At 44.2% G+C, this 26,384-nt stretch overlaps 1 protein-coding gene across 2 annotated transcripts in view; it reads right to left on the reverse strand.

The window, feature by feature from the left end:
- Positions 1-9,309: 9,309 nt before the first annotated feature.
- LOC137381461 (transmembrane protease serine 4-like) overlaps positions 9,310-26,384 on the reverse strand; it is a 46,620-nt gene continuing 29,545 nt past the window's right edge. For both annotated transcript variants that reach the window (XM_068054088.1, XM_068054089.1), the window contains 8 exons: positions 24,132-24,239; positions 22,172-22,212; positions 20,685-20,844; positions 20,240-20,409; positions 19,021-19,116; positions 17,884-18,026; positions 15,417-15,566; positions 9,310-11,732 (listed from right to left, as the gene is read on the reverse strand). In XM_068054088.1, coding sequence (XP_067910189.1) covers positions 11,721-11,732; positions 15,417-15,566; positions 17,884-18,026; positions 19,021-19,116; positions 20,240-20,409; positions 20,685-20,844; positions 22,172-22,212; positions 24,132-24,239 — 880 coding nt within the window. In that variant the 3' untranslated portion in view covers positions 9,310-11,720. The remainder of the gene's footprint in view (positions 11,733-15,416; positions 15,567-17,883; positions 18,027-19,020; positions 19,117-20,239; positions 20,410-20,684; positions 20,845-22,171; positions 22,213-24,131; positions 24,240-26,384) is intronic.

Raw genomic sequence — 26,384 nt, forward strand, 5'->3', positions numbered from 1 at the left:
CCCTGGTTTTTGACCTCTCAGTTAATGGAAATAATGTAGGTGCCGGGTGCACATGTTGCAAAACCCCAGTGCATTGGCATAGCTGTCACTTTGACCTCAACCAGTTCACAAAGCCACATTACCAGCATGGGAACAGGAGGTGGCTCTTCAGCCCCTCAAGCCTGTTCTGCCATTCAGTTTAGATCATTGCTGATCTGTATCTGTAACTTTTTGCACCCAACTTTGCCCCATCTCCCTTGATACCCTTCCCTAACATAAAATCAATCAATCTCAGTCTTGACAGTTTTAATTAACCCCCACCCAGAATCCCAGAGAGTTCCAGATTTCCACTACACTTTGTGTGAAGAAGTTCTTCCTGATTTTGCTCCTGAATGGGCTAGCTCTAATAATATGGTTGTGTCCCCTTGTCCTGGATAACCCCCAGAGGAAATAATTTTGCTCTACACCATCATATCCCCTCATCATTTTAAAGACCTCAGTCCCAGCACTCCTCAATCTTCTAAACCCAAGGGAATACAAGGCAAGTTTATCCAACCTGTTCTTGTAATTTTAACCTTTTAAGTCCCGATATAATTCTGGTGAATCTGCACTGCACCCACTCCAAGACCAGTATATCCTTCCTGAGGCGAGGTGCCCAAGACTGAACGCAGTTCAGATGGTGATGGTGGGCAACTAAGGCTCTGTTCAGCTGAAGCATAACTCCCCTTTGTATTTGAAATCCCTTGAGATGAAGGCCAACATTCCATTAGCCTTTTTGATTATGTTTTGTACCTGTCCACTTTAGGTGTTGGATTTATTCCCGTTCTTCCCTTCTAGAAGGTACCACAGACCCTACCCTTCCGTCCCAAAATAGTATCAGGTAACATTGATTCCCTTCTCAGTACAAATAAATCGGATAATTAAAAACAATTCCACACATATACTGGAATGAGATGGCTGCAACTTCATGGTTACATGAAGTCTTCCCTCCTCTTTGATTCTTGCATCAAATCCAGAGTTGGAAGAGTCAGGATGGGGACCTGGAGTATGCTCGGAAAGCTGGCTTTGCTCTGAGTTGGTAATTCTGACTGGCACTCTGCCAGCTGCAGACCATTGATGTCTACAGACTGAGGCATGTTACCCACATCCATACACACAATCTGATGGGGAGTTTTCTTAAGCAGCTCTCTTGAAGCAGCCAATGTCTACCGAGAAAGAAAAGACTTCTCTGGGGGAGTAATAGGTGGCCAGAACTCCAGCAGCTGTATCTGGTTTTCTCACAGCTTTTGTGGTGACATTCCATGATTTTTTTCCCCCATTCATTTTTGGGTTCTGGGTATTAGTTAACCAATTATCAAAGTAAGCAATTGCAATCGGTGAACATGTTTGAAATGGCACGGAGGGAAGTGTGACAGTTTGGTGGGAGAGGAGAAAAAGTCTCACTCCGTCCGCGTGAGGTTGCAAGGAACCGTTGGAAAAATGGAGCTGATGGGAGTTGGCGTGGAAAATGCTTGGTTTTACAGACCATGGCTCATTGTGAGTTCATCACCTTGAACATGGCTGATTTTACCAGACATAGCGATAGTAACCATTTCAGTTCTGGGTGCCGGAATGGGGCGATGAATTGATGCATGTAGAGGGAGCTCCCATTTCACCCAACCCTCCTCCATCCAGTCTCCACCCCTGATCATTTTGAGATCCTTGCAGTTAACCCTTGACTCTCAGTCTATTGAACCCTGCAGTTGATGTAACAGGAGCATAATAAAGGGAATGGTTCTCTTTAGAGGAAGTCCATCATCAGGAGAGAGTCCAGCAGTGGGCGATGCATTGTTATACAAAGTGCAATTCTCTAAAACTGGTGACTGTTATTTCAGCTTTCCGTTAACCCAACAGGAGGGCTGACACTGAATGATATTAATGCTTTCCGGTGTGTGCTGATATCAGACCAGAGAACAGCATATTTAATAGAATTCCAATCAAGGATAAATAACATCAAGTTTGGGAGAGGCTTCCTCCAAGTAATTTTTCTGGTCTCCTAATCTCCTGGCCTTGAAGAATGAGGATATTTGTAGAGTATGCGGTGAAAATGATAAATTGTGGACAGCTTGCAGGGAATCCCTTGGCAGTTGGACATTGGGGCAAGAGGTTAAAGCAAGTTGAAAACCAGGGTCAGAGTTTGTCAAGCAATGAGTCTTTAAGACTGAGAATGGACTTCTGGTAGGGTGGTGGATTCAAAAACCATGCAGTCATTGAGGGGAATGTTGGATGCTGTGAAGAGGTCTTTCTGGATAGTTGAGCAAAGATGGGCTAAATGATTGTCCTCATCTAAGTCTATCTCGTGATTCTGCTGTTTGAGTGGAAGGAATAATTGTCTTCCGATTAAAATTGGTTATCCATAACTCTACCGCCAGTGAAAACTACCCAAGTGGCTTTTGAGAAGGAAATGATTGATGATGGTCCAAAGTCACATGACACCAGATTGTAAAACTGGATGAAACAAGGTGTACTTGGGCCATGGGTTTCACGTTACCTGGGCCAATGTTAATTATTCAGTCTAAGGGTTAGTTCAATGGTACCAGTTCCCGAGACTCAGTTACACCCAGGGAAGGTAATGCAAGGATTGTGAACTGAACTTAGACCAGGTATGGGCCTTATTGATGCTGCAGCTAAATGAGCTGTCCCCAGCATCAGCACAGATGCAACAGGTATCAGTTGAAGCTACGAGTTGCAGCTTACATCTGAGTGTCTACGGTAGTTTAGCTGCTGGTTCGTGTAAACTCATTGCACAAGTTTAGCCCCCGGAACAGATGCCACAGCCCTGGGGCCACAACAACAGGGACAATCATTAACCCTTTCTCAACTAGGAAGCTCTCAGTTGAGGCCTCCCTGCTCATAACAGTTTGCAACGGGGAGGGTTAAAATATTGGACCAATTTCACAAAGCACATTCAGTGACATCTTAGTGGTCCAATGGAGTAAAGAGGGCAGTGGGCGGGCTCTCAGGGGATATGTTCCCGCATTTGCCACTTTAGACCCGAGTACAATTTTACTCAGGAGTGGTTAGAATGTGAAGCTCGGTCCCAAAGTGAGCAGTTGAGACAAATAGCATAGATGCATTTAAGGGGAAGCTAGATAAACACATAAAGGGGAGAGGGTATGTTAACAGGGTTAGATGAAGAGGGGTGTGGAGCATAAATACTAGCATGGACCAATTGGGTAGAATGGGGTAGAATGGCCAGTTTCTGTGATGTAAATACTATTTAATACAAAGGGGATGAAACACTCAGATACAAAGAGGAATATTCCTCCTCATTATCCTTCTGCCTGATCATCCCTTGGTCCAAATTGACAAGACAAATCATACAAAATGTGACATTTAGCATCACCCTGATTGTAGTCTGATTGGCACTGGAGCTAGGCCCCAACGTTACGGGTAAACGTATATCATTTATCTAGCCATTTGTACCCAAATCAGAAGCTAAACATGAAAAATCCTTGCACAGCAGTACAGGCAGGCCTATCCTGCATTTCAAATCAGTTTCCTAACTATGAGCACATGATACCCATGCTTTACAGAGTATCAGTTCTGAGGTGTGAAGAATAAGATGTGAGTGAATGGTCAGTTTTAACCCAGTGTGCACCATATGAGATCAGAAAAAAAGGTTCACTACAGCTTTACCATTGCAATTATTCAAAAGTACATAAATTTAAACAATTTAAAACTCTGCTGGAATTTGCACACCCCTGATTGCTCTGCATGTCCAATGGTATTAACCAACAGATAATGCTACTCAGGATGCTAACTTAATATAATGTTATTAGTTCTTTGCTCTTTTTCAATGAGTTTCAAAGGTAGCACAGTGTTTGATGAAGGGGCAAATAATATGAAACTTGATTGGTTGGGGACTTGAAAGCTCACAAGATCCTGTCAATTTTCAGTTTTTCTTATTCAGATGTAAGTGTTGGGAATGATTTGCAATTGATTGGGAGTTTTCAGGACAAGACATTAGGATGTGATGATGTCACTGTGGACAGGAAGTTGAGCAAACAAGCACTTCCTGTACTGGAGCTAATTAAACCTTCTTTCTAACCAGTAGTAACAAGAATTATGAATGAAATTATGAAAGGAGATATGTTCTGTACGAGAAGAGGTGCTCCCAATAGCAATTTCCTGTTGTCATTTGACACACTTCTGATCAGGAGAAAGTTTGTGAACCTAATGTGGGACATACCATTTTCTATCTCCATTTGGATTTTTCATTATATACAACCAAAAGCATTGACAATCAGGAAGTGGCTTTCAGTTCTGTGATAGTGAGAATTTTGGGATTAGATTCCTATTCACAAAATTGTTCAACCAATGATTGCTTCATATTAGAGCAGTCAATCAGCTCCACTCCCCATTCATCTTCAAACTTCTCTCGGGCTGTCAGTCTGATCTTTTTGGGAATTGAAGGTCCAATCACCTATTCAAACTGTTGATGAACATTCAGATGCTTGCTTCTGTCATGGAAGCCAGCAGCTCTCACAGATTGAATATGGGTCTTGCGCAGTGTGAGCTACTGCATGTTCTCACGATCCGTGAGGCCGTAAGTTCATCACTGTTTGGTTTCAGGTGGATACTGTTAAATACAAGTGACTAAAAACTGCCTTTGGGCTTGTCTTTCTGGCATAGTAACATGAGCTGTCACTATGCACTGTGAGGGTGTACACTATACTGCATGATGAATATTAACTAATGATAATTCATCAAATATTTTACTACAAATTAATTGCCGCATTGCCACAGCCTCAACTGCAAGCTGTAGGCAGAGCCAGTGAGGGGATCAAAACCTTTGCCAATCAACTTGAGGTCAGCCAATGTGGCTTTGGAAAGTTGCTTCCATTTCGCTCCAAGGAACCTCTGTCGCCCACCTCCGGGCTCCAGGTTTGCCAGGTGAGTCTGTGCTGTTTCTGGCTCGGGCTTTAGATTAAGTCAATCAGCATCATTCCCTTGTTCCCGGCTCTGTCCCCTTCCTGCTAAGTTGGACAAATTTTGAGTTTGATGCCCCGCTTTTCCCCTCCACCAGTGGGTAAACCCAGCTGTGCCATTTCCTGCCAGCGATACTTCCATTAGATAGACACTGTTACCCATGAACAGGATGCTCCCTTTTGCGATTATGGCCTATCTCTGCTCCCCACTGTACATAGACACTCCCAGGCATCTAGTAGATATTAAAGGGTCATCAGTGAAACACCTGATAGACCTTGGAGGTGAACAGGGAAGTCCGAGCAAAGCTTCCATTGCAAGCAACTGATGTAACAACACCATATCATCACACTGCATGCCAGTAAACACTTTCCTGAAAGACAGTGCACCTCGGAATTGGTTCCACCTAATGCCATTTGCTTTCTGTGAATGAATGGGTGGTGGAGTCTCATTGGATTGCTGCTCTATTAGAGTGATGATATCATCAGCTGTGTACCAAAGGAGCTTCCGAGGCAAATAAGCCACGGCATCATTAATAACCGGTGTCATAGCAACGGGCATGTTAGTCAATTGATGCCATACCGGTGTCCCTGTGTATATCAGTATGTAATGGTGAGGCTGATCATTATCAGTATCTCTCTGAATGTGATCCCTGCAATAATTAGTGCCCAAATTCCAAATATACTCTTCCTCTCTAAAAACTGAACCTTTTTAATGATCTCTGTTAGATTGCAGTCACTCCTTCAGTGCATTGTTCAAAGTTCACACCATGGGATCCAAAGGATGTCGTTTTAAACTAACTTGCTGGGTGGAATCAGGTGGAATGCTGATTTTTACACCCTGCCCAATATTACTCGTTGGCTTCAATGGAGAGTGAATTCAGGTGGGTACAAAGCTTACATTGCACCCAGTCCCATCAGGTTCCCGGCTGACAGGATTGGATAAATTTGTTCCTATTGAATGGATTGTAAAATCGACATTCCATCCGATCCTGTGGGTTCCCACTTTTTTTGGAGATTGCTCTTTCTCCCCCCTCCCTCTCAGGGTTATCAGCTCTTGTTGGAATCCAAATTTTCAACCCACTCCCAAAACTGCCAACTTTGGCCTAAATTTGCAACTGATTTTGATCAGCCTGTTTAATAATCGCACTGGTGTGAGCAGGGAGCATCTTAAAACTGCTCTATAGGTCAGCGGGAGGAGGAGGAGGGTCATGGAGAGGGGAGAAGCTGTCCTCACAGGATAATGGTCAAAACTGCAAATTAGCAATGAATGGTACATTGCAACACCCAGAGTAACCATATTGGGTCTTTAGATTAAAATATATCCTTGTGGCCTTTAATAGGAAGCCGACTTACTTTGTGAAGTTGAGAGAGAGGAACTGAATGGTATTGTTGGTTAGACTTTGTCCCTCCACATGTGGGACCCAAGTTTGAACCTGTCCCAGATGAAGTCCCCTCCCCCTGTTGAGTGTTGAAACAATCGTCTCAATTTGGGAACCAGACGATGAGAGGAGGCACTGTTCTCACTGAGCCCACTTAATGAGATGCATCAGTTCCAATTCATAGGATCCCAGAGCACAGAATTGGCCATTAACCAAAGCAGCTTGAGAAATCTCAAAACAGAGAACGACGATGAAAGGCAAAACAAGAGGTGTTGCTGGGATCTGGAGGGTCAAGGCCCTGATGTTGAGCTTGCTCTTGAGGAGGCTTTGACCTGGGAAATGCTGCATTGACCTCATGTTCAAGGAGAAAGTGGTATTCAAATCACTGGGCTCACCCTACATGATAATGAGCAATAAACTAACCAATGAAGAGTGGGTGAGTGGTTAATAACTCCAACAATACTCGAACTCTGGGGAAAATATTTATCACCAGCACTCGTGGGGTGATTGTGTAAAGTTTAAGATGCTCCTTGATGTTGCTGAATGCACGCCCATAATCAACTTATTAGAATTTGCACTGATGTGACTATGATGATCGATACTGTGACACAAGTTACCTTACTATAGTTTTTAAGATGCTATGCATGTCGGATGTTGAGTTACAATGCGCCCAAGACCTTGGGCATTAAAAAAGGAACAGCAAGAGTTTATGCAATATCCACATAGCCTGTGACCAGCTACAGTAATGAAGATTCTCACCTCCAGAGACAATGTCATTTTGAACCCTACGTGTATAAGTCGCCAAAAGGTGTGTGCCTGAAGATCATCCCTGGAGATCCCAATTGCTCCAGACATTAACTTGAGATTCCTTGAAAGAAATAGACAGTTAGGTGTCAATACTATTGGCCCAGGTGTGCAAGTATGTTGTAATGCCTGGTACATGGCAGACTGTAAGAGAGACAAAACTGGCATAACATATCCTCACACCCTCACCCTTGGTGGTCATTTTCACCAGTCTGGTGGACTCCACACACCGCTTCAAAGCTTACATGTTTTAATATGAAAACAGTAGAGGGTTTTTTTTTTGTTTTAAAAAGAGATAGCAATTTTTGAAAAGAAATCTCACTCTGTGGGTAGGTAGCATTCCACCTATTGGTTAGTGAGCGTGGAGGCTGTTGATAAGTTATATTTTACTGGGTTTTATTGCTAAGCTTCAGAGACTTATACTAAATGGAAGAATGTGGCCAACTGACTGCATCATGTAGGGTTGTTTTGTGTGTTTTAAAGCTTAGTGACCCCATTAATTTAAAATTATTCCTCCATAGACGTTTTGAGAGAAAACACTCAGGTTTCCCTGCCATTGAGTTTTGGAAATGAGATGTTTTTCTTTTGGAGCTGTCAGTCTGCCATGAGCGAAAACGCAAGCTTCAATCAGACAACAGTTTATCGTCTCTCCTATATCCAACTGTTAGGTAGGCAAGTCAAAAGGTCAAACCGAGGCAAAAGACATACCCCACTGTTTAAAGGGGAACTGCTGATTGATTTTACTTTATTCAGGATTATTTTGGGGAAGTGAATTCAAAATGGCAAATCAAATAACTTGCTTTTGCGTTGCCTGTTAAGGTGTTAAACGTAGCTTGAAGCAGAGAGGTCATCGTGCCTGAATTTAATGGGCCAGCTTTGCTGGTCAAAGCATAAGCTGACTTCAGCAGGCCATCATGGGGCGTCATGAGCTACAATTAACACTTCCAAACAAAACCTGCAGCCTCCCATTCCTCTTCCATTTATCTTTCTGCGTTCCAGATAAGTGATGGTATTGTCCCTGTCACTCTGGCGATTATCACACTGCAGGAGGGGGCTCTTTGGATATGAGGGTAGCAGGACAGGTGTTGTGTTTCTCAAACTCTCTTACAATGAAGTCTGTGTTGCCTTTTTTGATTTTAATGCCAAATACAAACTATGCATGTGTTGCCAATGTATAAAAGTTTGACATTATAGATTCTATTTAATTTTTGTATGCTGGTAATAGATCTATTTTATACTGAAAACAAAACCCCTCACCAATCAAAATAAAAGCATTTCAATCTAAACTGTTGTATGTGCTTCCGTCTCATTTTCCTCACACTATCAGTGATCATCAGAGGCTGTTTTCTTTTGCTGCTCTATTTAAATCAACAATAAGTCGGAAACGGAGTCTTCCTATTGCTTTGAGTTTTTTGTTTTATTTAATCACTGGATGTGGACATCACAGTAAGACCAGCATCCCTTAAGACAACTGAGTGGCTTGCGCGACCATTTCAGATAGCATTTATGAGTTAACCACATTGCTGTGGGGTCTGGAGTCACATGTAGGCCAGACCAGGTAAGGATGGCAGATTTCCTTCCCTAAAGAACATGAGCAAACCTTCACTCTTCTAAAATTGCCTGCTGTGGTGCAGAGGCAGTCAGAGCATGACTAGCCCAGGTTCAGTCTCTGGCCGCTGGAGGAGAACTCCCCTGTTCTTTGAAACAGTGTCATAAGATCTTCTACATTCACCTGAGAGAGCCTTGGTTTAATGTTTCATCTGAGATGGCACCTCCACCAGTGCAGCACTCCCTCACTACTGGCACTGGGAGCGTCAACCTGGATATTGTGCTCAAGACTCTGGAGAGGGTTTTGAACCCACAACCTTCTGACTCAGAGGTGAGAGTGCTGCCCACTCAACCACAGCGGAGCCAGAAAACAAAAATTCATGTATCCAGATACCAGGTTTTGAACTTCAAATTGCAGTCTGTAAGTGGCTGGTTTTCCCAACATGGGTAATGTGAGGGATTTTGTAGGGATTCAGGAGCGCTGACATTTTCTTCCTCCTCCCATCCCTAACAGTCAGGGCTGTCCTATTCGCGGTTCCTCCCCCCTCATACACAGATGCAAGTTTATACTGTTGGATGGGCAAGTCTCATTCTCCATTCACTGCAGACACATCACAGACACAGATCTGAAAAATGATCAATGATTTATTTAAAAACTAATCTGAAAATTCAGGTACAAAGATATCAAAAAAAAAACACACACTCAATTTGGCACAAGACTTCAAGGTCAAAACTTCAATCACCTGAAGGTGACCTGGGGGCGGGGGGGTGGAGAGAGAAGGCAGTAAAACTATGGAAGTCTTATTCTCCAGTGCAAGGGCACAGGTTTATCAGTACGAAGAAAAATGAACAAGTATGAAGAGGACAGGAACTGACTAATGGGAGTCAATCACCTCTGGTCATCAGATTGAATGAAAAATGCATGAGTTATGCATAGAAAATATAAATAGATTGACTCCTCTTCACCCCCCCCCCCACAATGGAAGAGACCAACTCTTGTTGGGGAGGATGGGTTCCTTTGGCACCCTTCACAGCTCCACAACTGGCAATTCAACATGGGCATGCCTAGACAGTGAGGTTCATCAGGATATTTAACTAAGGAGAAACAAAAGGATGGAGGGAAGTTTCACAGCCCAATCCTGGACTTACCCAATGTTGACCTCCCACTAGGAGACACTGGATAGTAAGCAGGAGTGAAAACCCTGGCTGATATTCTCTGCCTGTCTGATCCAAGGGCTTTGAAGCCAATTATAGCTCCCCATCCCTCCACCTTTCCACACTGTACCACCTGACTCAGCACAGGCTAGAGATGGAATCTGGGACCCAGTTAATGTGCATGGGTCAGTATCACAGCAGACAGTGCCAGTCACATACTGAGCCAAAAAGTCTACACGTTCAACGTGCATTTCTCAGCCTCATTTTAGTGCATAATTTTGTTTTAAAATGCCCCCCCCCAACCACCGCCTCAGCTTCACATCACTCATGAGGAAGGATCGACCCCGATTCAAATAAGTGCCTTAAAAATACAAGGTTCCTTTTATAAAATTCGTCCTGCGTTTTACTGAATGGAACACATTCAAAAATCCATAGAAGTACATACAGTACACATGCAACAAAAAATTGTCAGGAACAGAGTTAGATGCACCCTGAGTCTATGAATTCACCAGGTTTATGCTCACTGCCTCTATCAGTCTAACCACACATGGTCATTTTCTACACTGGCATTCACCTCTAAAACTTGGATTGAAATCCAGCCCAGTCTCTTTCCCGTGAGAGATGACTTTGGGCACTCTTGGCCCAAAGCTACACCCATACCCATCAACCTCACTCAAGATCGATACGATTAGTGGTTTCGGAAATGGACAGTGCCATAGAGTTAATCGTCAAGTTGGGCAGTGTGAAGAGTGTTCCACTCTGCATCCAACACATCCGGACCTGGAAGGTAGTGCTTGATGGAGGAACATAGAACAAGATTCACCCTGTGATGTACCCGAGCTAGGATGGCTCAATACCAGCACCACAAGGTGGGATTAGGTTTCATTTCTGAGCACTAATATTTCTTGTCTTCAGTATATCTATATTTTTAAAAATCAGACGCACAAAATAGTTCTTTTTCTTCTGGTAATGGATTTAAAAGTTGAGGTCTGCGAAGAGATTTGAGGGGGGGTGGGGATCACCATGGTATAAAGCTCCCAGAAAGCCAGGAAACGCATCCCAGGCAGGAAGCGAAAGCTTTTCCAAATCCCTCACCCTCACTGCATTATATTTAAAAAATGACTAAATATACAATGTTTTTATATACATTAAATGTAGCGATGCAGGTTAATGTTCAAAGGCCATGTTCAAAAATGCAAGGCCCTGGCTTTCATCATATATGCACCAATCAAAGCTTCGCCCCCACAATTCAATGTTGATTGGTCACCTGCAATCTGCTTTGCAAAAACCTGGTCACCTCATTGATACTTAAATCTCATTGGCAACTTATCAGGAAGGTTAAAAAAAAATCTAGTTGTCCAATTGGTCATTTTCAAACTAAGAATGAAGTTTTTTTTTGTGTGGGGGATGGGGGAGGTCGGGGGGAGGGCACATTTTCACTTAGAAATGTGGATATTTGACCCCTGAGAGCTTCCTGGTATAACGAACATCCGTGGCAGTCATTCCCTGGAAAATAAGTTGGCAAACCCCAACCCTTCGTCCATTTCATTTTGATACTTTTCAATATTGACACCATAGAATAGTGCACTATTCAACTTGACACAGTTCACAAAATAAAAAAATAAAAGCAAATACGAATTTCAGGCATTCGCCCGTATTTAGTGTCCAAGCTCCATTGCAGCGGATTGGGAAGGCAGCTAGTGTCTGGGATTTTTGTATTTTTGCATTCCAGGCTGCACAAAGGCAAGACAGACGAGCAGTTCAAAATCAAATCACTGAGTCCCTTACGAATCTTTAATAAAGTGCATGGAGTAACCGTCTCCCACAAATCCAGGAAACTAGGTCCAGGTCTGACGCAAGTTTTTTTTCCCCAAACTTCTTGCCATTACTTTTGTATCTAATAAGAAATGTAAAAATACATTTTTTACATACATTAAATGTAGCAACGCAAGTTAATAAAGCCATATAAAAAATACAAATAAAACACTGCGTTTCATTTCCAGAGGAATGGAATTGAAATGCAGAAAAGTTATGTTAAACTTGTATCAAACTTCACAGTTCTGGCCTCTATATTATAAAAGGCACTGAAGAAGATGCAAAAAAGAATTTACAAAGGCTGAAAAATTATAAAGTATCATCAGAAAGATCAAAGAAGCTGGGACTCGATTTTCTTAAAAAAAATGAAAAGGCTGAAAGGTGTCGTAATAGAGGGGTTTGATTGGCTAGATGTGGAGAAGCTGTTACAATTGTTCGGGAATTCAAAACTAGGAGTTATAATTTTTTAAAAATTCTTTCACAGGATGTGAACATCACTGGCAAGGCAAACATTTATTGCCCATCCCTAATTGCCCTTGAGAAGCTGGTGGCGAGCTGCCTTCTTGAACCATTGCAGTCGATCTGGTGTAAGTACACCCACAGTGCTGTTAGGAAGGGAGTTCCAGGATTTTGACCCAGCGACAGTGAAGGAACGGTGATATAGTTCCAAGTCAGGATGGTGTGCGGCTTGGAGGGGAACTTGCAGGTGGTGCTGTTCCCATGCATCTGCTGCTCTTGCCCTTCTAGGTGGTAGAGGTTTGGAAGGTGCTGTCGAAGGATCCTCGGTGAGTTGCTGCAGTGCATCTTGTAGATGGTACACACTGCTGCCACTGTGCATCGGTGGTGGAGGGAATGAATGTTTAAGGCGGTGGATGGGGTGCCAATCAAGTGGGCTGCGTTGTCCTGGATGGTGTCAAGCTTCGAGTATTGTTGGAGCTGCACTCATCAGGCAAGTGGAGAGTATTCCATCACAATCCTGATTTGTGCCTTGTAGATGGTGGACAGGCTTTGGGGAGTCAGGAGGCGAGTTACTCACTGCAGAATTTCCAGCCTCTGACCTGCTCTTGTAGCCACAGTATTTATGTGGCTGGTCCAGTTCAGTTTCTGGTCAATGGTAACCCCCAGGATGTTGATAGTGGTAATAATTAGCAGTGGTAATGCTGTTGAATGTCAAAGGGAGATGGTTAGATTTGCTCTTGTTGGAGATGGTCATTGCCTGGCGCTTGTGTGGCACAAATGTTATTTTCCACTTATCAGACCAAGATAAATCTAATAGGGAATTCAGGAAAAACATCTTTACTCAGAGTGGTTAGAATGTGGAACTCGCTACCACAAGGAGTAGTTGAGGCAAATCATATAGATACATTTAAGGGGAAGGTAGATAAGCACGAGGGGGAAAGGAATAGAAGGATATGCTGATAGGATCAGGTGAAGAGGGGTGGGAGGAGGCTTATGTGGAGAGTAAAGATCAGCATAGACCTATTGGGCTGAATGGCCTGTTTCTGTGCTGTATATACTATACAATATAGAAAATTCTCATCCCAAATATAAACAAACAGTCCCTCCCCCAGTGTGTACCACATGGACCAATCAACTCTGTGCAAGTTATGTAGCATGTTAAATCACAGAATTGTTACAGTACAGAAGGAGGCCATTCGGCCCATCGTGTCCGCACTGGCTCTCTGAAAGAGCAACTCCCTCAGTTCCATTCCCCTGCCTTCTCCCCATAACCCTTCACATTCTTCCTTTTCATATAACTGTCTAATTCCCTTTTGAATGCTTCAATTGAACCTGCCTCCACCACGTTCTCAGGCAGTGCATTCCAGACCTTAACCACTCGCTGCGTGAAAAAGCTTTTCCTCATGTCACTTTTTCTTCTCTTACCAAATCCTTTAAATCTCTGCCCTCTCGTTTTCGATCCTTTTCACAAGTGGGAACAGTTTCTCTCTATCTACTCTGTCCAGACTCCTCATGATTTTGAATACCTCTATCAAATCACCTCTCAGCCTTCTCTTCAAGAGAAAGAGTCCTGACTTCTCCAATCTATCTTCATAACTGAAGTTTCTCATCCCTGGAACCATTCTCATGAATCTTTTCTCTACTCTCTCCAATGCCCTCACGTCTTTCCTCAAGTGCGGCACCCAGAACTGGACGCAATACTCCAGCTGAGGCCGAACTAGTGTCTTGTACAAGTTCAACATAATTTCCTTGCTCTTGTACTCTATGTCCCTATTAATAAAGCCCAGGATACTGTATGCTTTATTAACCACTCTCTCAACCAGTCCTGCCACTTTCAATGACTTATGCACCCATACACCCAGGTGCCTCTGCTCCTGCACCCCCTTTAGAATTGTACCCTTTATTCTATATTGCCTCTCCATGTTCTTCCTACCAAAATGAATCACTTCACAGTTCTTTGCATCCAACTTCATCTGCCACCTGCCTGCCCATTCCACCAACTTGTCTATGTCCTTTTGCAGTTCTACAGCCTTCAGGATCTTCTTAGGGTATGAATTCGAACCCGGAGGTCTCCCTGTTGATCCGCACCCTTCAGGGTCATTTCCACCGAGTGTCTAACCACCATTCATCACTTTTCCTCCCAAAGTGCACGTGTACATGACATATACACCTGAACCCCGCGATTAGATTCCAGCCTGTAACTTATTCTGGGGTATCCATTATTCTATATATATAAATCCCCTACCCTCTTGATTAGATTCAAGACTGTAACTCACTCCCGGGTATCTGTTATTCTATATATAAACCGCACAAATCTCTTGATTAGATTCCAGCCTGTAACTTACTCCCGGATATCTGATTTTTAGACTTCATATTTATGGACAAGTTTCTAAGTGGATGATTCTCTGTTGCTATGACACCAATTGTTTGACCTTTTGGGATTGTTTGATTGCTCTGCAGTCTCCACCTCTGCTTCTAAACACCAGGAGAGTCCTTCAAACATCCGGCAACATCTGAAAGACTTGGGATGTAGAGCGTGGAATTCAATAGACAGAGCTGTAATGCCCTCACTGCTCCCCATCTCTCTCTCTCTCTCTCTTATTGGAAGAGGAGTTTGCCAATCCCTTTAATCTTCATTCAACTGAATTTCAGTCGAATATTTTCCTCAGAAATGTTTGTACTTTTTCCATTCTTTTGTGCAGCCACTGGGTGGCAGGAAAGCTCTGCGTGAAGAACCAGTCCAGCACAGGGTGTAGAGGGGTGGAAGTGGCGGGAGCAGGAGAGGGAGAGCGAGGTGGGAGCAGGGGTGGGAGAGAAAGGCGGAGAGGGGGCGGGGGAGAGAGAGAGAGAGAGAGAGAGACGGGGAGGGAACAGGAGAGCACTGGAGGAGCATGTGTAGGGAAAGTGCAAGTCTGGACATTGATTGAGGAGCAGGTAGTGATCAGGAGCAGGAATCCTGGCTGTTTACTTTCCCCTCTGTCCTTACCTAGGGTCAGTAAAGCCAATTGTGGCTGAGCACAAACCAGAGACTGAAAGCAGGACTGAGTGACTCAGTATCTCACCAGGTGACTCCTTTATCCATCAAACACCAGGGCAACTGTTGAAAATTTGGTTAAAGGTCAATGTAAACAATAAGCAATTATGTTGAGTGCAGTTTGGGAATTATCTGAACATTTGGCCCCTCCCTCATTGTTTTGGTTATATCCTCCTGAGGAACATGATTCATAGAGAAACCAGAAGCATGGGGCGCTGGGGAAGTGTGCGAGCTGGGGGAGAGAGTTGCGAACAGCGTCCGTCTTGTACTTACATTGATGGCATTGTAGACCCAATCGAGTAGTGCGGTCACATCACTGTAAACTCCCGGACGATTGGGGCGGGCACAGCCGGTGCCCCAGCTCACAATCCCGATTAACTGCCAGTATTTATAACGATAGACTAATGGGCCTCCGCTGTCCCCCTGAAAAGAGATAGGATGGTAAACTTACCAAGGCAATTAATGGAATCGCATCAAGTGTCAGCGTCATGTGCAAGCACACATGGGGGAGAACAGGGGGAAGCCATTCAGCCCCTCGAGCTCGTCCCACCATTCAGTTAGGTTGTGGCTGAACTGTGTCTTAACTCCATCTCCCGACCTTGGTTCCACCAGCTTTGACATTGTCGCCCAACAACAAATCTATCGAGCTCAGTTTTGAATACTCACACACCCTTAACCTCAACGCCTTCCTGACCAAGAATAGAAGGAATCCCTCTGAAGAATCGCAAGCTCTGGATTGATCCTGTTCTTACAGTCAGTTGGCGTTAAGATGTGCTGTTGGGAGGCAGAGTCGCACGGAGCTACACCCTTACCCCAGATCCTTTTATTATACACACAATGTTCCCCGTACATGGCAGAAGCTAGTTTCTGAAAGCTTACAAGCACACACACTATTGGATTGTGGATGCACCGCAGTCCCAGCAATAGTACAAGCTGCCAAGTGGAGTAGGTGCCACACAGGAGCCTTAGAGCATCAGGGAGTCATGAAGATGCTAATATTCCGTTACTTTATACTGACAAGCACCATCTCTCTGGAATGTGCACAGTCCACGCATGTCTGCACACGATTCCCTGCAGTATCTGGGAGGTGTATGTCATACCAGAGCTAGATGACCATAACATGGCACTAGTTCACCCCTTGCCTTCTAATTCAATCTCAGGATGTGGGCATCACTGGCAAGGCTGGCATTAATTGCCCATCCCTAGTTGCCGAGAAGGTGGTGAGACAAGAGTATCTTCTTCGGGCACTTCAGAGAACAGTTAAGAGTCAACCATGTTGGTGTGGGACTGGAGTCACATACAAGTCCAGACCGGGTAAGGACAGCAAATTTCCTTCCCTGAAGGGCATTAATGAACCAGTCGGGCTTTTATGACAATCCAACAGGTTCATGATCACTTTTACTGATATCAACTTAGTTCAAATTTGTTTCGTTTTTTTTGTACACTGAATCCAAATTCTCAAACTGCCATGGTGGGACTTGAACTCATATTCTCTGGATTATTAGTCCAGGGTTATAGATCACTAGGCCAGTAACATAACCGCTACATAACCATACCCTTGCAGTACAAAGATATTTCACTTAAAGTTCATCAGCTCCTTAATTTCAAAGAGACTGAAAATCAACCAATCAAGCAAGCTGCATTCAGAATCTCTTTTGCACTTTCTCCCCCTTCTCCTGAAAGAGTTGGCATCATTCTGGTTACAGCTCTGTGGCTGTTCACAAGCTTGGCTATCTCACTCAAGAAACCATTCTTAGAGTGGGAGGACAGATGGTCAGCAGAGCAGTAGACAATGGCGTGGAAGGTGTAGGGGGGAATAGTGCAGGGGTCATTACAGCCAGGCCCCATCCCGCCCACAACCAATTGGATGTGTAATTGACAATTTTCATTAGAGACAAGAGTGAGGTGGTGTATTTCGGTAGGAAGAATAAGAAGGCACGTACTCCAAGGGAAACAACAGCCTAACTGTTGAGAGGTGACCTAACAGAGGTCTTTAAAATAATAAAGGGGATGATAAGGTTGACCTACTGGAAACATCTCTTGTGGGGGAATTCAACACTAGGACCTAAAATGTAAGGTAGTGACTAATAAATCCAATAGGGAATTCAGGAGAAACTGAGATGAAGTAGGGTGGGAGGAGGCTCATGTGGAGCCTGAACACTGGCATGGATCAGTTGGGTTGAACGGCCTGTTCATGTGCTGTACGTTTTATGTAATGTTCGTACACAAAGATCCACAGAAAAGTTACGGCACAGAAGGAGACCATTCAGCCCATCGTGTCTGTGGCGGCTGAAAAAACACTAGCCAACCAATCTAATCCCACCTTCCAGCACGTGGTCCGTAGCCTTTCAGGTTACAGCATTTCAGGTGCATGCCCAGGTCACTGGATCAGTAATGGTACTGATGGATAGTTAAGAATGAAACAGGCAGGTAGTGCAGGAGTCCCCTGAGTGCATCCCACTCTCCAACTAGTATTCAGTTCTAAATACTAATGAGAGTGATGGTTCATCTGGGGAGTGCAGCCAGAGCCAAGTCCATGGCACCACAGGTGGCTCAGCTGTACAGGGGGCACAAAGAAGACTGGAAGAGCAATAGTATTAGGAGATACAATACTACTTTAGCAGTAATTACAATGCCTCCCATCACAGCTCACAGAGCTCAGACTGGAGCTCAAGGTCTCCTCTTTATAACCTCCTGCCTCTTTCAGAGATATGACCAGGCTCCGCGTTTGAACCCATACCTGACATGCGTCCACTTTCCCAGCTGGATACCCAGCGCACAGCATGCGGTCTGTGATCTGCCCTCCGTAATACTGCCTGCTATTGCAAATGGCCCGTTCAATCACCGACACATTTGCCTGTTGAAGCACAGTCGACACTTGACCTTGTATATAAAAAAAAAATCCAAAAAGTAAAATCAGAACAGGAGATTGCAGTTAACTATATCCAGGCTGACAGTCCAGTCCAGTACTGAGAGAGTTCTGCACTGTCAGGGGTGCTGTCTGTCGAATGAAACATTAAACCAAGAACCCGTCTGCCCTCTCTGGTGGACAAAATAGATCCAACAGCACAATTTTGAAGAGCAGGGGAGTTATCCCCAGGGTCCTGTCCAATATTTATCCCACAACCAATATCACTAAAATAAAAATGATCTGGTCGTTATTACATTGTTTTTTGTGGGAGTTTGCTGTCTGCACATTGGCTGCCACACTTCTTACATTATAACAGTCACTACACATTAAAGGTCATTCAAAACATTTCTGAATTCCTCCAACTCTGCCCTCTTGCACATCACTGGCAGCTGTGCCTTCAACTGGTTAAGCCCCAAGCTCCAGAAATCCCTTTCTAAACCTCTCCACCTTTCTCTCCTCCTTTAAGATACTCCTTAAAACCTAACACCTTGATCCACCTGTTCTAATATCCTCTCATAATGGCACTGTGTCAAATTTTGGCTGATAACGCTTCTGTGAAGCACCTTGGGATGTTTAAATATGTTAAATGCAAGCTATTGTTGTTTCAGGTGACCTATTATGGGTGCGTGGGTTGTTGCAGATGGAAGGACACGTGATGAAACCTCCCAGAATATGCCCAGAGTCGGCAACCGCACCATTTGGAAAGGTCTGTGCTTAATAGCTAACTCATTGGCAGATAAATCCTAAATTTGAACAGCAAGATCTGTTAGTGTGACCGACTGGAAATTTCTGGGAAGTAGCGGATAACGGGGGTTTAAACTTTACTACTGCCTCTCCCCAAGCCTAAATACTGCCCACAAGGACAGGAAGCTAGGCACCACTGGAGCAGAGAGCGGAGAACCCCTCATGTTCAGCCATCTTTGAATAGATGATCTCATAACTAATAGTAACTATGGTGATAATTACCAAATTCCTTTCTGTAACCCCAGCCAGTGACCCACACCAAGGTATTCTTTTGAATCGGAGAGTTGTAGTTGGGTAAACAAACAGGACGGATTTCATCTAGGCGAAGAAGCAGAGAAAAAATATTCAGTAGAAAGAAATTGAGCTCATAATAAAGTTAAATGATAGAAAGGCCAGGGACAATATCGTATCTCAGACACAACCAGCATGATCTGAGTCACATCACCTCAGATAGAGAAAGCAAAATAGTATTGTCTAACATAACCAATACCTAAATGGCCAAGTTGAGATTATTAGACTTGAAACCGTCTCCTTTTCCCAATCCCATTTCCTGTGTAGGGTGAACCTGCTTCATTAACAGGTATCGTGTTCCCATATGGCTCAGTGGGTACCAGCAAGGGCCTAGATGCCCCCTCCACTGGGGTAGTAATTGGATTCAGCGTCACTGGGTTAGGGGAACACTGACAGGGGGGCTGTTAGCGATCACTGCCACATAGTGCGTGCAAGGCAGTGATTGCCTGCAACCCTGTGCATGCACATTGAGTGAAGACAGGATTAGGCTCTGTTGTGATAGCTCCCACAGTTGAATATTCCAGGCAGTGTTGGCAAAATCATGTGAAGAATGACTGCGAATGGCCACTGCTGTATAACTGTACCCCAGTGACAGCCAGTGTGTGTGGAACCCGTACCCCAGTGAGAGTCAGTGTGTGTTGAACCCGTACCCCAATGAGAGTCAGTGTGTGTGGAACCCGTACCCCAGTGAGAGTCAGTGTGTGTTGAACCCGTACCTCAGTGAGAGCCAGTGTGTGTGGAACCCGTACCCCAATGAGAGTCAGTGTGTGTGGAACCCGTACCCCAGTGAGAGCCAGTGTGTGTGGAACCCGTACCCCAATGAGAGTCAGCGTGTGTGGAACCCATATCCCAGTGAGAGTCAGTGTGTGTGGAACCCGTACCTCAGTGAGAGTCAGTGTGTGTGGAACCCATATCCCAGTGAGAGTCAGTGTGTGTGGAACCCATACCCCAGTGAGAGTCAACACCTATACCCCAGGCAGAGATGCACCTTCAGAACAGCAAGGGAGAAAATTGTGGTATGCTGTACTGAAAAAGGGGTTCCTAATGGAGAAGAGTTCACTTTAGGAAGGGAGACGATGTCAGCTAGTTAAAGGTCAAACACAGTTCATTAATTAATGATGCCCGGTGTCGCACACTGGCTGTTCCTCACCTGTGTAGGGTAAAGGTGACCTCACTTTAATGAGTGCAATGTCATAGTCGCTGTTCTGTGGGTTGTAGTTTCCATTTGTGATGATATTCATGACAGAGTAGGTGCTTCCCCCAGAGTAGAGCGTGTTACTCCCAGTGTATACCTTCCAGTTCTGAATCTGGTGATACTCCCTGAAATAAACACAACCCAATCAGCAAAAAAATTCCAAGAAGAAATGCAGTTTAACTGGCGCTTTTAACATTGGGACTGAGGCACACTGATGTGACAGCGTAGAGGGAGCTTTACTCTGTATCTAACCCCATGCTGTACCTGTCCTGGGAGTGTTTGATGGGACGCTGCAGAGGGAGTGATCGATAGAATGTAGGGGGCAATCGATAGGGGGAGGAAGGTACGATGGGGCAGTGGGATGATGCAGGACAGAAAGCATAGTTTCTTGCACACTTACTCTGGGAAACAGTGCGCAGCAGTTAGAATCCATTGAGAGTTTATTATACTCCCGCCACACAGATGCTGCTTCTTGTACTGGAGGCTAACTTGCCAGGGCCATTCATCGATAGTGGCGTCCTCTCCCCCCACAATCCGGTCACTGGCACTTCGCTCACACCCTGAAACATTTCAATAGAAAAGACCCAATAGTTTTTTTTTTCTCCAGTTGTGACAAAACACAATCCTTCAGGGTAATCTAAAAATCCAAAACTAATTATTGGAACATCAGAATCTGTAGGAGCAGGAATGAACTTTGACCCAGGTGTCCCTTCTTTCTTTATTGATCAACATTAATGACAGAAAGCAGAAACACATCTGATTGCCTTTTGACTGCAGTTCAATGTTTTTCAACTCACCCAGACCAGCCATATAAATATTGTGGCCACAAGAGTAGGTCAGAGGCTGGGAATTCTGTAGTGAGTAACTCATCTCCTGACTCCCCAAAGCCTGTCCACTATCCATAAGGCACAAGTCAGGAGTGTGATGGAATACTCTCCACTTGCCTCAAGAAGCTCGACACCATCCAGGACAAAGCAGCCCACTTGATTGGCACTCCATCCACTACCTTAAATATTCATTCCCTCCACCACAGGTGCAGAGTGGCAGCAGTGTGTACCATCTACAAGGTGCACTGCAGCAACTCACCAAGGCTCCTTCGAGAGTACCTTCCAAACCCATAACCTCTACCACCTAGAAGGGCAAGTCAGCAGACGCATGGGAACACCAAGTTCTGCTCCAAGTCACACGCCATCCTGACATACAACTATATTGCCATTCCTTCATCAACACTGGGTCAAAATCTGTGAACTCTACCTAACAGCACTGTGGGTGTACCTCCTCCACATGGACATGGACAAGGCAGCGGCTCACCATCACCTTCTCAAGGACAACTAGGGATGGGTAATAGGTGCTAGCCTTGCCAGTGATGCCAGCATCTCGAGAATGAATATACAAAAATAAAACACACAGGAAGAGATGAAGTGAGTCACACTGAAACAGCAGCTTGATAAACACATAAAACTTTAAAAAGAAAGATTTGTCATAAAACTGGTGGGGAGCAAGACATTAGGGGCCCTTATGAAGTTACATCAAGGCCAGTGACACCAAATAATGTTTAGACAAGAACTTGTTATCACCAGTACCCCAAGAACCAGGAATATGAACCACCCAACAAGTCTACTGTCCAGGTCTGTTGTAAACTAATTGATAGAGATTGATGGCTATGATGAGTCGATAGCTTCATTATCATTGCATCACACAACTACCAGGGTGGTAGAAGGCAAATGAAATGAACCTTAGGCCTTCTTTGTCACAATTCCTATCTTCCCACAGACAAACTGTTCAGTGACTACGCAATGTACACAAAGACTCTGAAGAATTCAATCTGAAAAATAGGGCACTGTGTTTCGAACAATTTACATCCCTTTAAAGAATTAATTAACTCACGTGCACAGACCAAAGACACAATCTTCTCGGAATAGCAAAACCTGAACAGAAAGCAAAAGGAAACAATGGTTCAGTGGCTGGTTCACTTTTCAGCTAAGCCTTAACTTTATTTAAGATTTAATTCTGTCTCCCAGTGCTGGCATGTTGACTGGGTGCCAGGGAGAGATAATAAAATGCTGCAATTATACCGACTGTTAATCGAGGAAGCTTTGAGCTGACTTTAGATCACAAGCTATTCAATATCTGGAGCATTTAAAGTTCGCGTGACCTCATGCCAGCAACTGCAAAACCTCAGGCTTTGTTTGCTTTAAGCTCCAATTTGTGTTTGAAATCATGAAGGGTTTTGATAGAGTAAATGGAGAAGTTCTTCCAGTGGCTGAAGGTTGATATCCAGAGGGCACAGATTTACAGTGATTGGCAAAAGAACCAGAGGCGATGAGGAAAAGCTTCTTAATGCAACACGGTTCGGATTTGTAATGCATAAGGCAGTGGAAGCTAATTCTATAATAACTTCCAAAAGGGAATCGGAGAAAAAAATCCAGGGATTTGGGGAAAGAGCAGGGGGAGTGGGACTAACTGGCTTGCTCTTTGAAAGAGTTGGTACAGACTCAATGGGCCAAATAGCCTTCTCTGTTTCTATGATTCTGGGATGAAATCGCCCCACTTCCTCTCTGAATCTCAGCTATTAAAAAAAAGCACAAATTATTCTGGGGCAATCTCAAAGGTCAAATGGGACGTTACTCCATGGTCCAAAACTTGGACTAATACAAAAACAAATAGGCAACTTCACTCAAGGGAAAATCACAGGATGGTTACTATGGTGTAGTAAGGGCTGTCCTTCTGAGACTGAGGATTGGACTAGGATTTCCAACCTTTCAGAATTGTCCTTGTGTCCTTCAGGAATTACAGGTTAATCTCCAGGACACTGGTACAAGCACACTCAAGAGAAAAAAGTCATAGGGATTTAAAAATATTGTGTGGGATTTTTTTTCATCTTCTTTGAACGCTTTCATTTAACAGTTATAAAAATATTGAAGAGGAGATAAAAAGGCTGTTGGACTGACAGTCAGCATTGTCCAATCAGGTAATTGGTAATATAAACTATCGAATTAGCTTGGTAAGGGGTTGCACTGTGAGGATGGACACGTGGGACGACCAATGGCGTGAGTGTGGGGGCGGAGTGATTGGAGGCACAATGTCATGTGGTGCAACCTCAATGAGAGTTGGCAATTGAGAATGGGCACATTGTCTGGGCAGCGTAGAAGGAGCTTTCTCTGTAGCTGGTTGGGTGGCAGTTTATTCGAGAATGCCTCATTTCAAGACTGGAAACCCGGAATAGGAAAATATTCATTTTTTCAGCGCTAACATTCTTGAGGCTGATAAATGGAATCTTTCACCCTCCGCCCCCCTCACCTCCCCACCTCCACCCCCCGTCCCAAAAAAATAATGGTTTGAGTGGGACCGTGGCTACGATAAAACCATGGTGTGTTTTTTGTTTTCACAAATCTGGCCAAGTGGATTTCCCGCTTATTACAAAACCCATCAAATTTCTAGTGATTTCAAAAGGAATGAGAATCAGGAATGTTCAGAAAAGGAGCCCAACTACCCCACATGTCCACTATGGGGACTCCTCAAAGTACCTCAAACCCATCAAAACATCTCTATAAGGCCCAGCCCAGATCTGAATGGCAAATGGTTTGCTCCCAGCACACTCAGTAAAGGAGAATATCTCCAGTGGGAACCCCATTTCCTAAATCCAGATTTGTTCATGTCTGGAATATGTTCAGGTAAATTCCATCAGGAAATCAGAATCTAAAATCAACTTCCTCCATCCCCAACAAAAATACCCCATCCACTGCCAAACCCGATCAGGAAGGATTGATAAGTGAGATTCTCATCTCCACTGTTACACATCAGTTCATTGAACAATATAGGGCTACAGGGACCAAGGACTACTCACCCATCCATTAAAACACTTTGGATGGAAACAAGGTTGACGACTTTGTTGGGGTTGATTATCTTGTGTGCAGGCGAGAGATTCATTTCCACAGGAGTACTTACAGGGTTCCTGCGGAGGAACAACACTGGTTAAATAAACCCTCCAAAATATGGCCAGTACATCATAGTCACTACAGCACTGCTCGCAGAAGCTACCTGTCACAGTTGTCCAATTCATGATCCAACAACATGACCATTGCTTGAACGCTAAAGCTACAATCTCAGGAACAATGTTGGTCTTTACAGATCTATGATGACACGTGGGGGGGGATTGGCAGACCCAATTTCCATCTCCCTGCTGCACAGTTTCTGCAGCTTCTCCTCCTAATTGCCAGTGTAGTCTCCCTTTGCTGCCCCCTCTTCAATGCCGGGGTGCTCTACGGCGCCCAGTATCATAGCCAGTATCTCAGGAGAAGCCAGACCACTGTTCTGTACAGACTCCATCATTCCCTTCCATTTGTGCTCGATTTCTCTAGTTACACAAAATCCTACTTGTTCCCTTTACTACAGTCATACACTGCACCAACGGCTAAAATTGATCTATCCACCAGTCTCCTCTGACCTCTCTCCTGTGTCATGTCCCGTATGGCAATAACATTTACTCATTTACAATTTATATAGATGATTTGGAGTTGGGGACCACGTGTTGGGTGTCAAAGTTTGCAGATGACACTAAGATGAGTGGCAGAGCAAAGTATGCAGATGACTGTGAAACTTTGCAGAGGAACATAGATACATTGAGTGAGTGGGCAAAGGTCTGGCAGATGGAATACAATGTTAGTAAATGTGAAGTCATTCATTTCGGTAGGAATAACAGGAAAAAGGATTATTACTTGAATGGTAAAAAGTTGCAGCATGCTGCTATGCAGAGGGACCTAGGTGTCCTTGTGCATGAATCGCAGAAGGTTGGTCTGCACGTACAGCAAGTAATTAGGAAGGCAAATGGAATTTTGTCCTTCATTGCTAAAGGGATTGAGTTTAAAAGCAGAGAGGTTATGTTGCAGCTGTATAAGGTACTGGTGAGGCCGCACCTGGAGTACTGTGTGCAGTTTTGCTCTCCTCACTTGAGAAAGGATATACTGGCACTGGAGAGGGTGCAGAGGAGGTTCACTAGGTTGATTCCAGAGTTGAGGGGGTTGGCTTATGAGGAGAGACTGAGTAGATTGGGATTATATTCATTGGAGTTCAGAAGAATGAGGGGGGATCTTATAGAAACATATAAAATCATGAAGGGAATAGATAAGATACAAGTAGAGAGGATGTTTCCACTGGCAGGTGAAGCTAGGACAAGAGGGCATAGCCTCAAGATTAGAGGGAGCAGATTTAGGACTGAATTAAGAAGGAACTTCTTCACCCAGAGGGTTGTTAATCTATGGAATTCCTTGCCCAGTGAAGTAGTTGACGCTTCTTCAGTAAACGTCTTTAAAGCTAAGGTAGATATCTTTTTGAACAATAAAGGAATTAAGGGATACTGTGGGAGCGCGGGTAAGTGGATCTGATTCCACGAAAAGATCAGCCATGATCTTATTGAATGGCGGAGCAGGCTCGAGGGGCCGGACGGCCTACTCCTGCTCCTAGATCTTATGATCTCTACATCATGATTATCAGTCCATGTTCAACATCTGTCACTCGTTGCGTGTTCCTTGAACCTCTGTGTTAGTAGAGACGACAGACAAAGACAGACCTCTCCAGATGGGATCAGTAACGTAATTGTGGGGACAGACCGGACGGCCTACTCCTGCTCCTAGTTCTTATGATCTTATGATCTCTACATCATGATTATCAGTCCATGTTCAACATCTGTCACTCGTTGCGTGTTCCTTGAACCTCTGTGTTAGTAGAGACGACAGACAAAGACAGACCTCTCCAGATGGGATCAGTAACGTAATTGTGGGGACAGAATAATATGGGGACATTTAAGGTGAAATAATTAATCAATCATATATTACTAACAAACTAACCTCGGAGCTGCAGAGACAGCTCATCAGAATTGACTTCATAGTTTCAGGGCTGCACAGACAGCTTATCAGTAGAAGTAGACTAACAAGCAAAAACTAACAGGACAGCTGCAAGCTGCTTCATCGTAGCCTATTGTATAGCAATCAGCCTAATGGTCCAAGGAGATAGGGGGGGATGGGAAACTGCTAGAGGGGAAGGTGACAAAGCAGTACCCCAATCAGGCCATGATACCAAGAAACTGAAAAGTTTGTAAACC

The sequence above is a fragment of the Heterodontus francisci genome, chromosome 22 (genome assembly GCF_036365525.1).
Source record: "Heterodontus francisci isolate sHetFra1 chromosome 22, sHetFra1.hap1, whole genome shotgun sequence".
NCBI lineage: Eukaryota > Metazoa > Chordata > Chondrichthyes > Heterodontiformes > Heterodontidae > Heterodontus > Heterodontus francisci.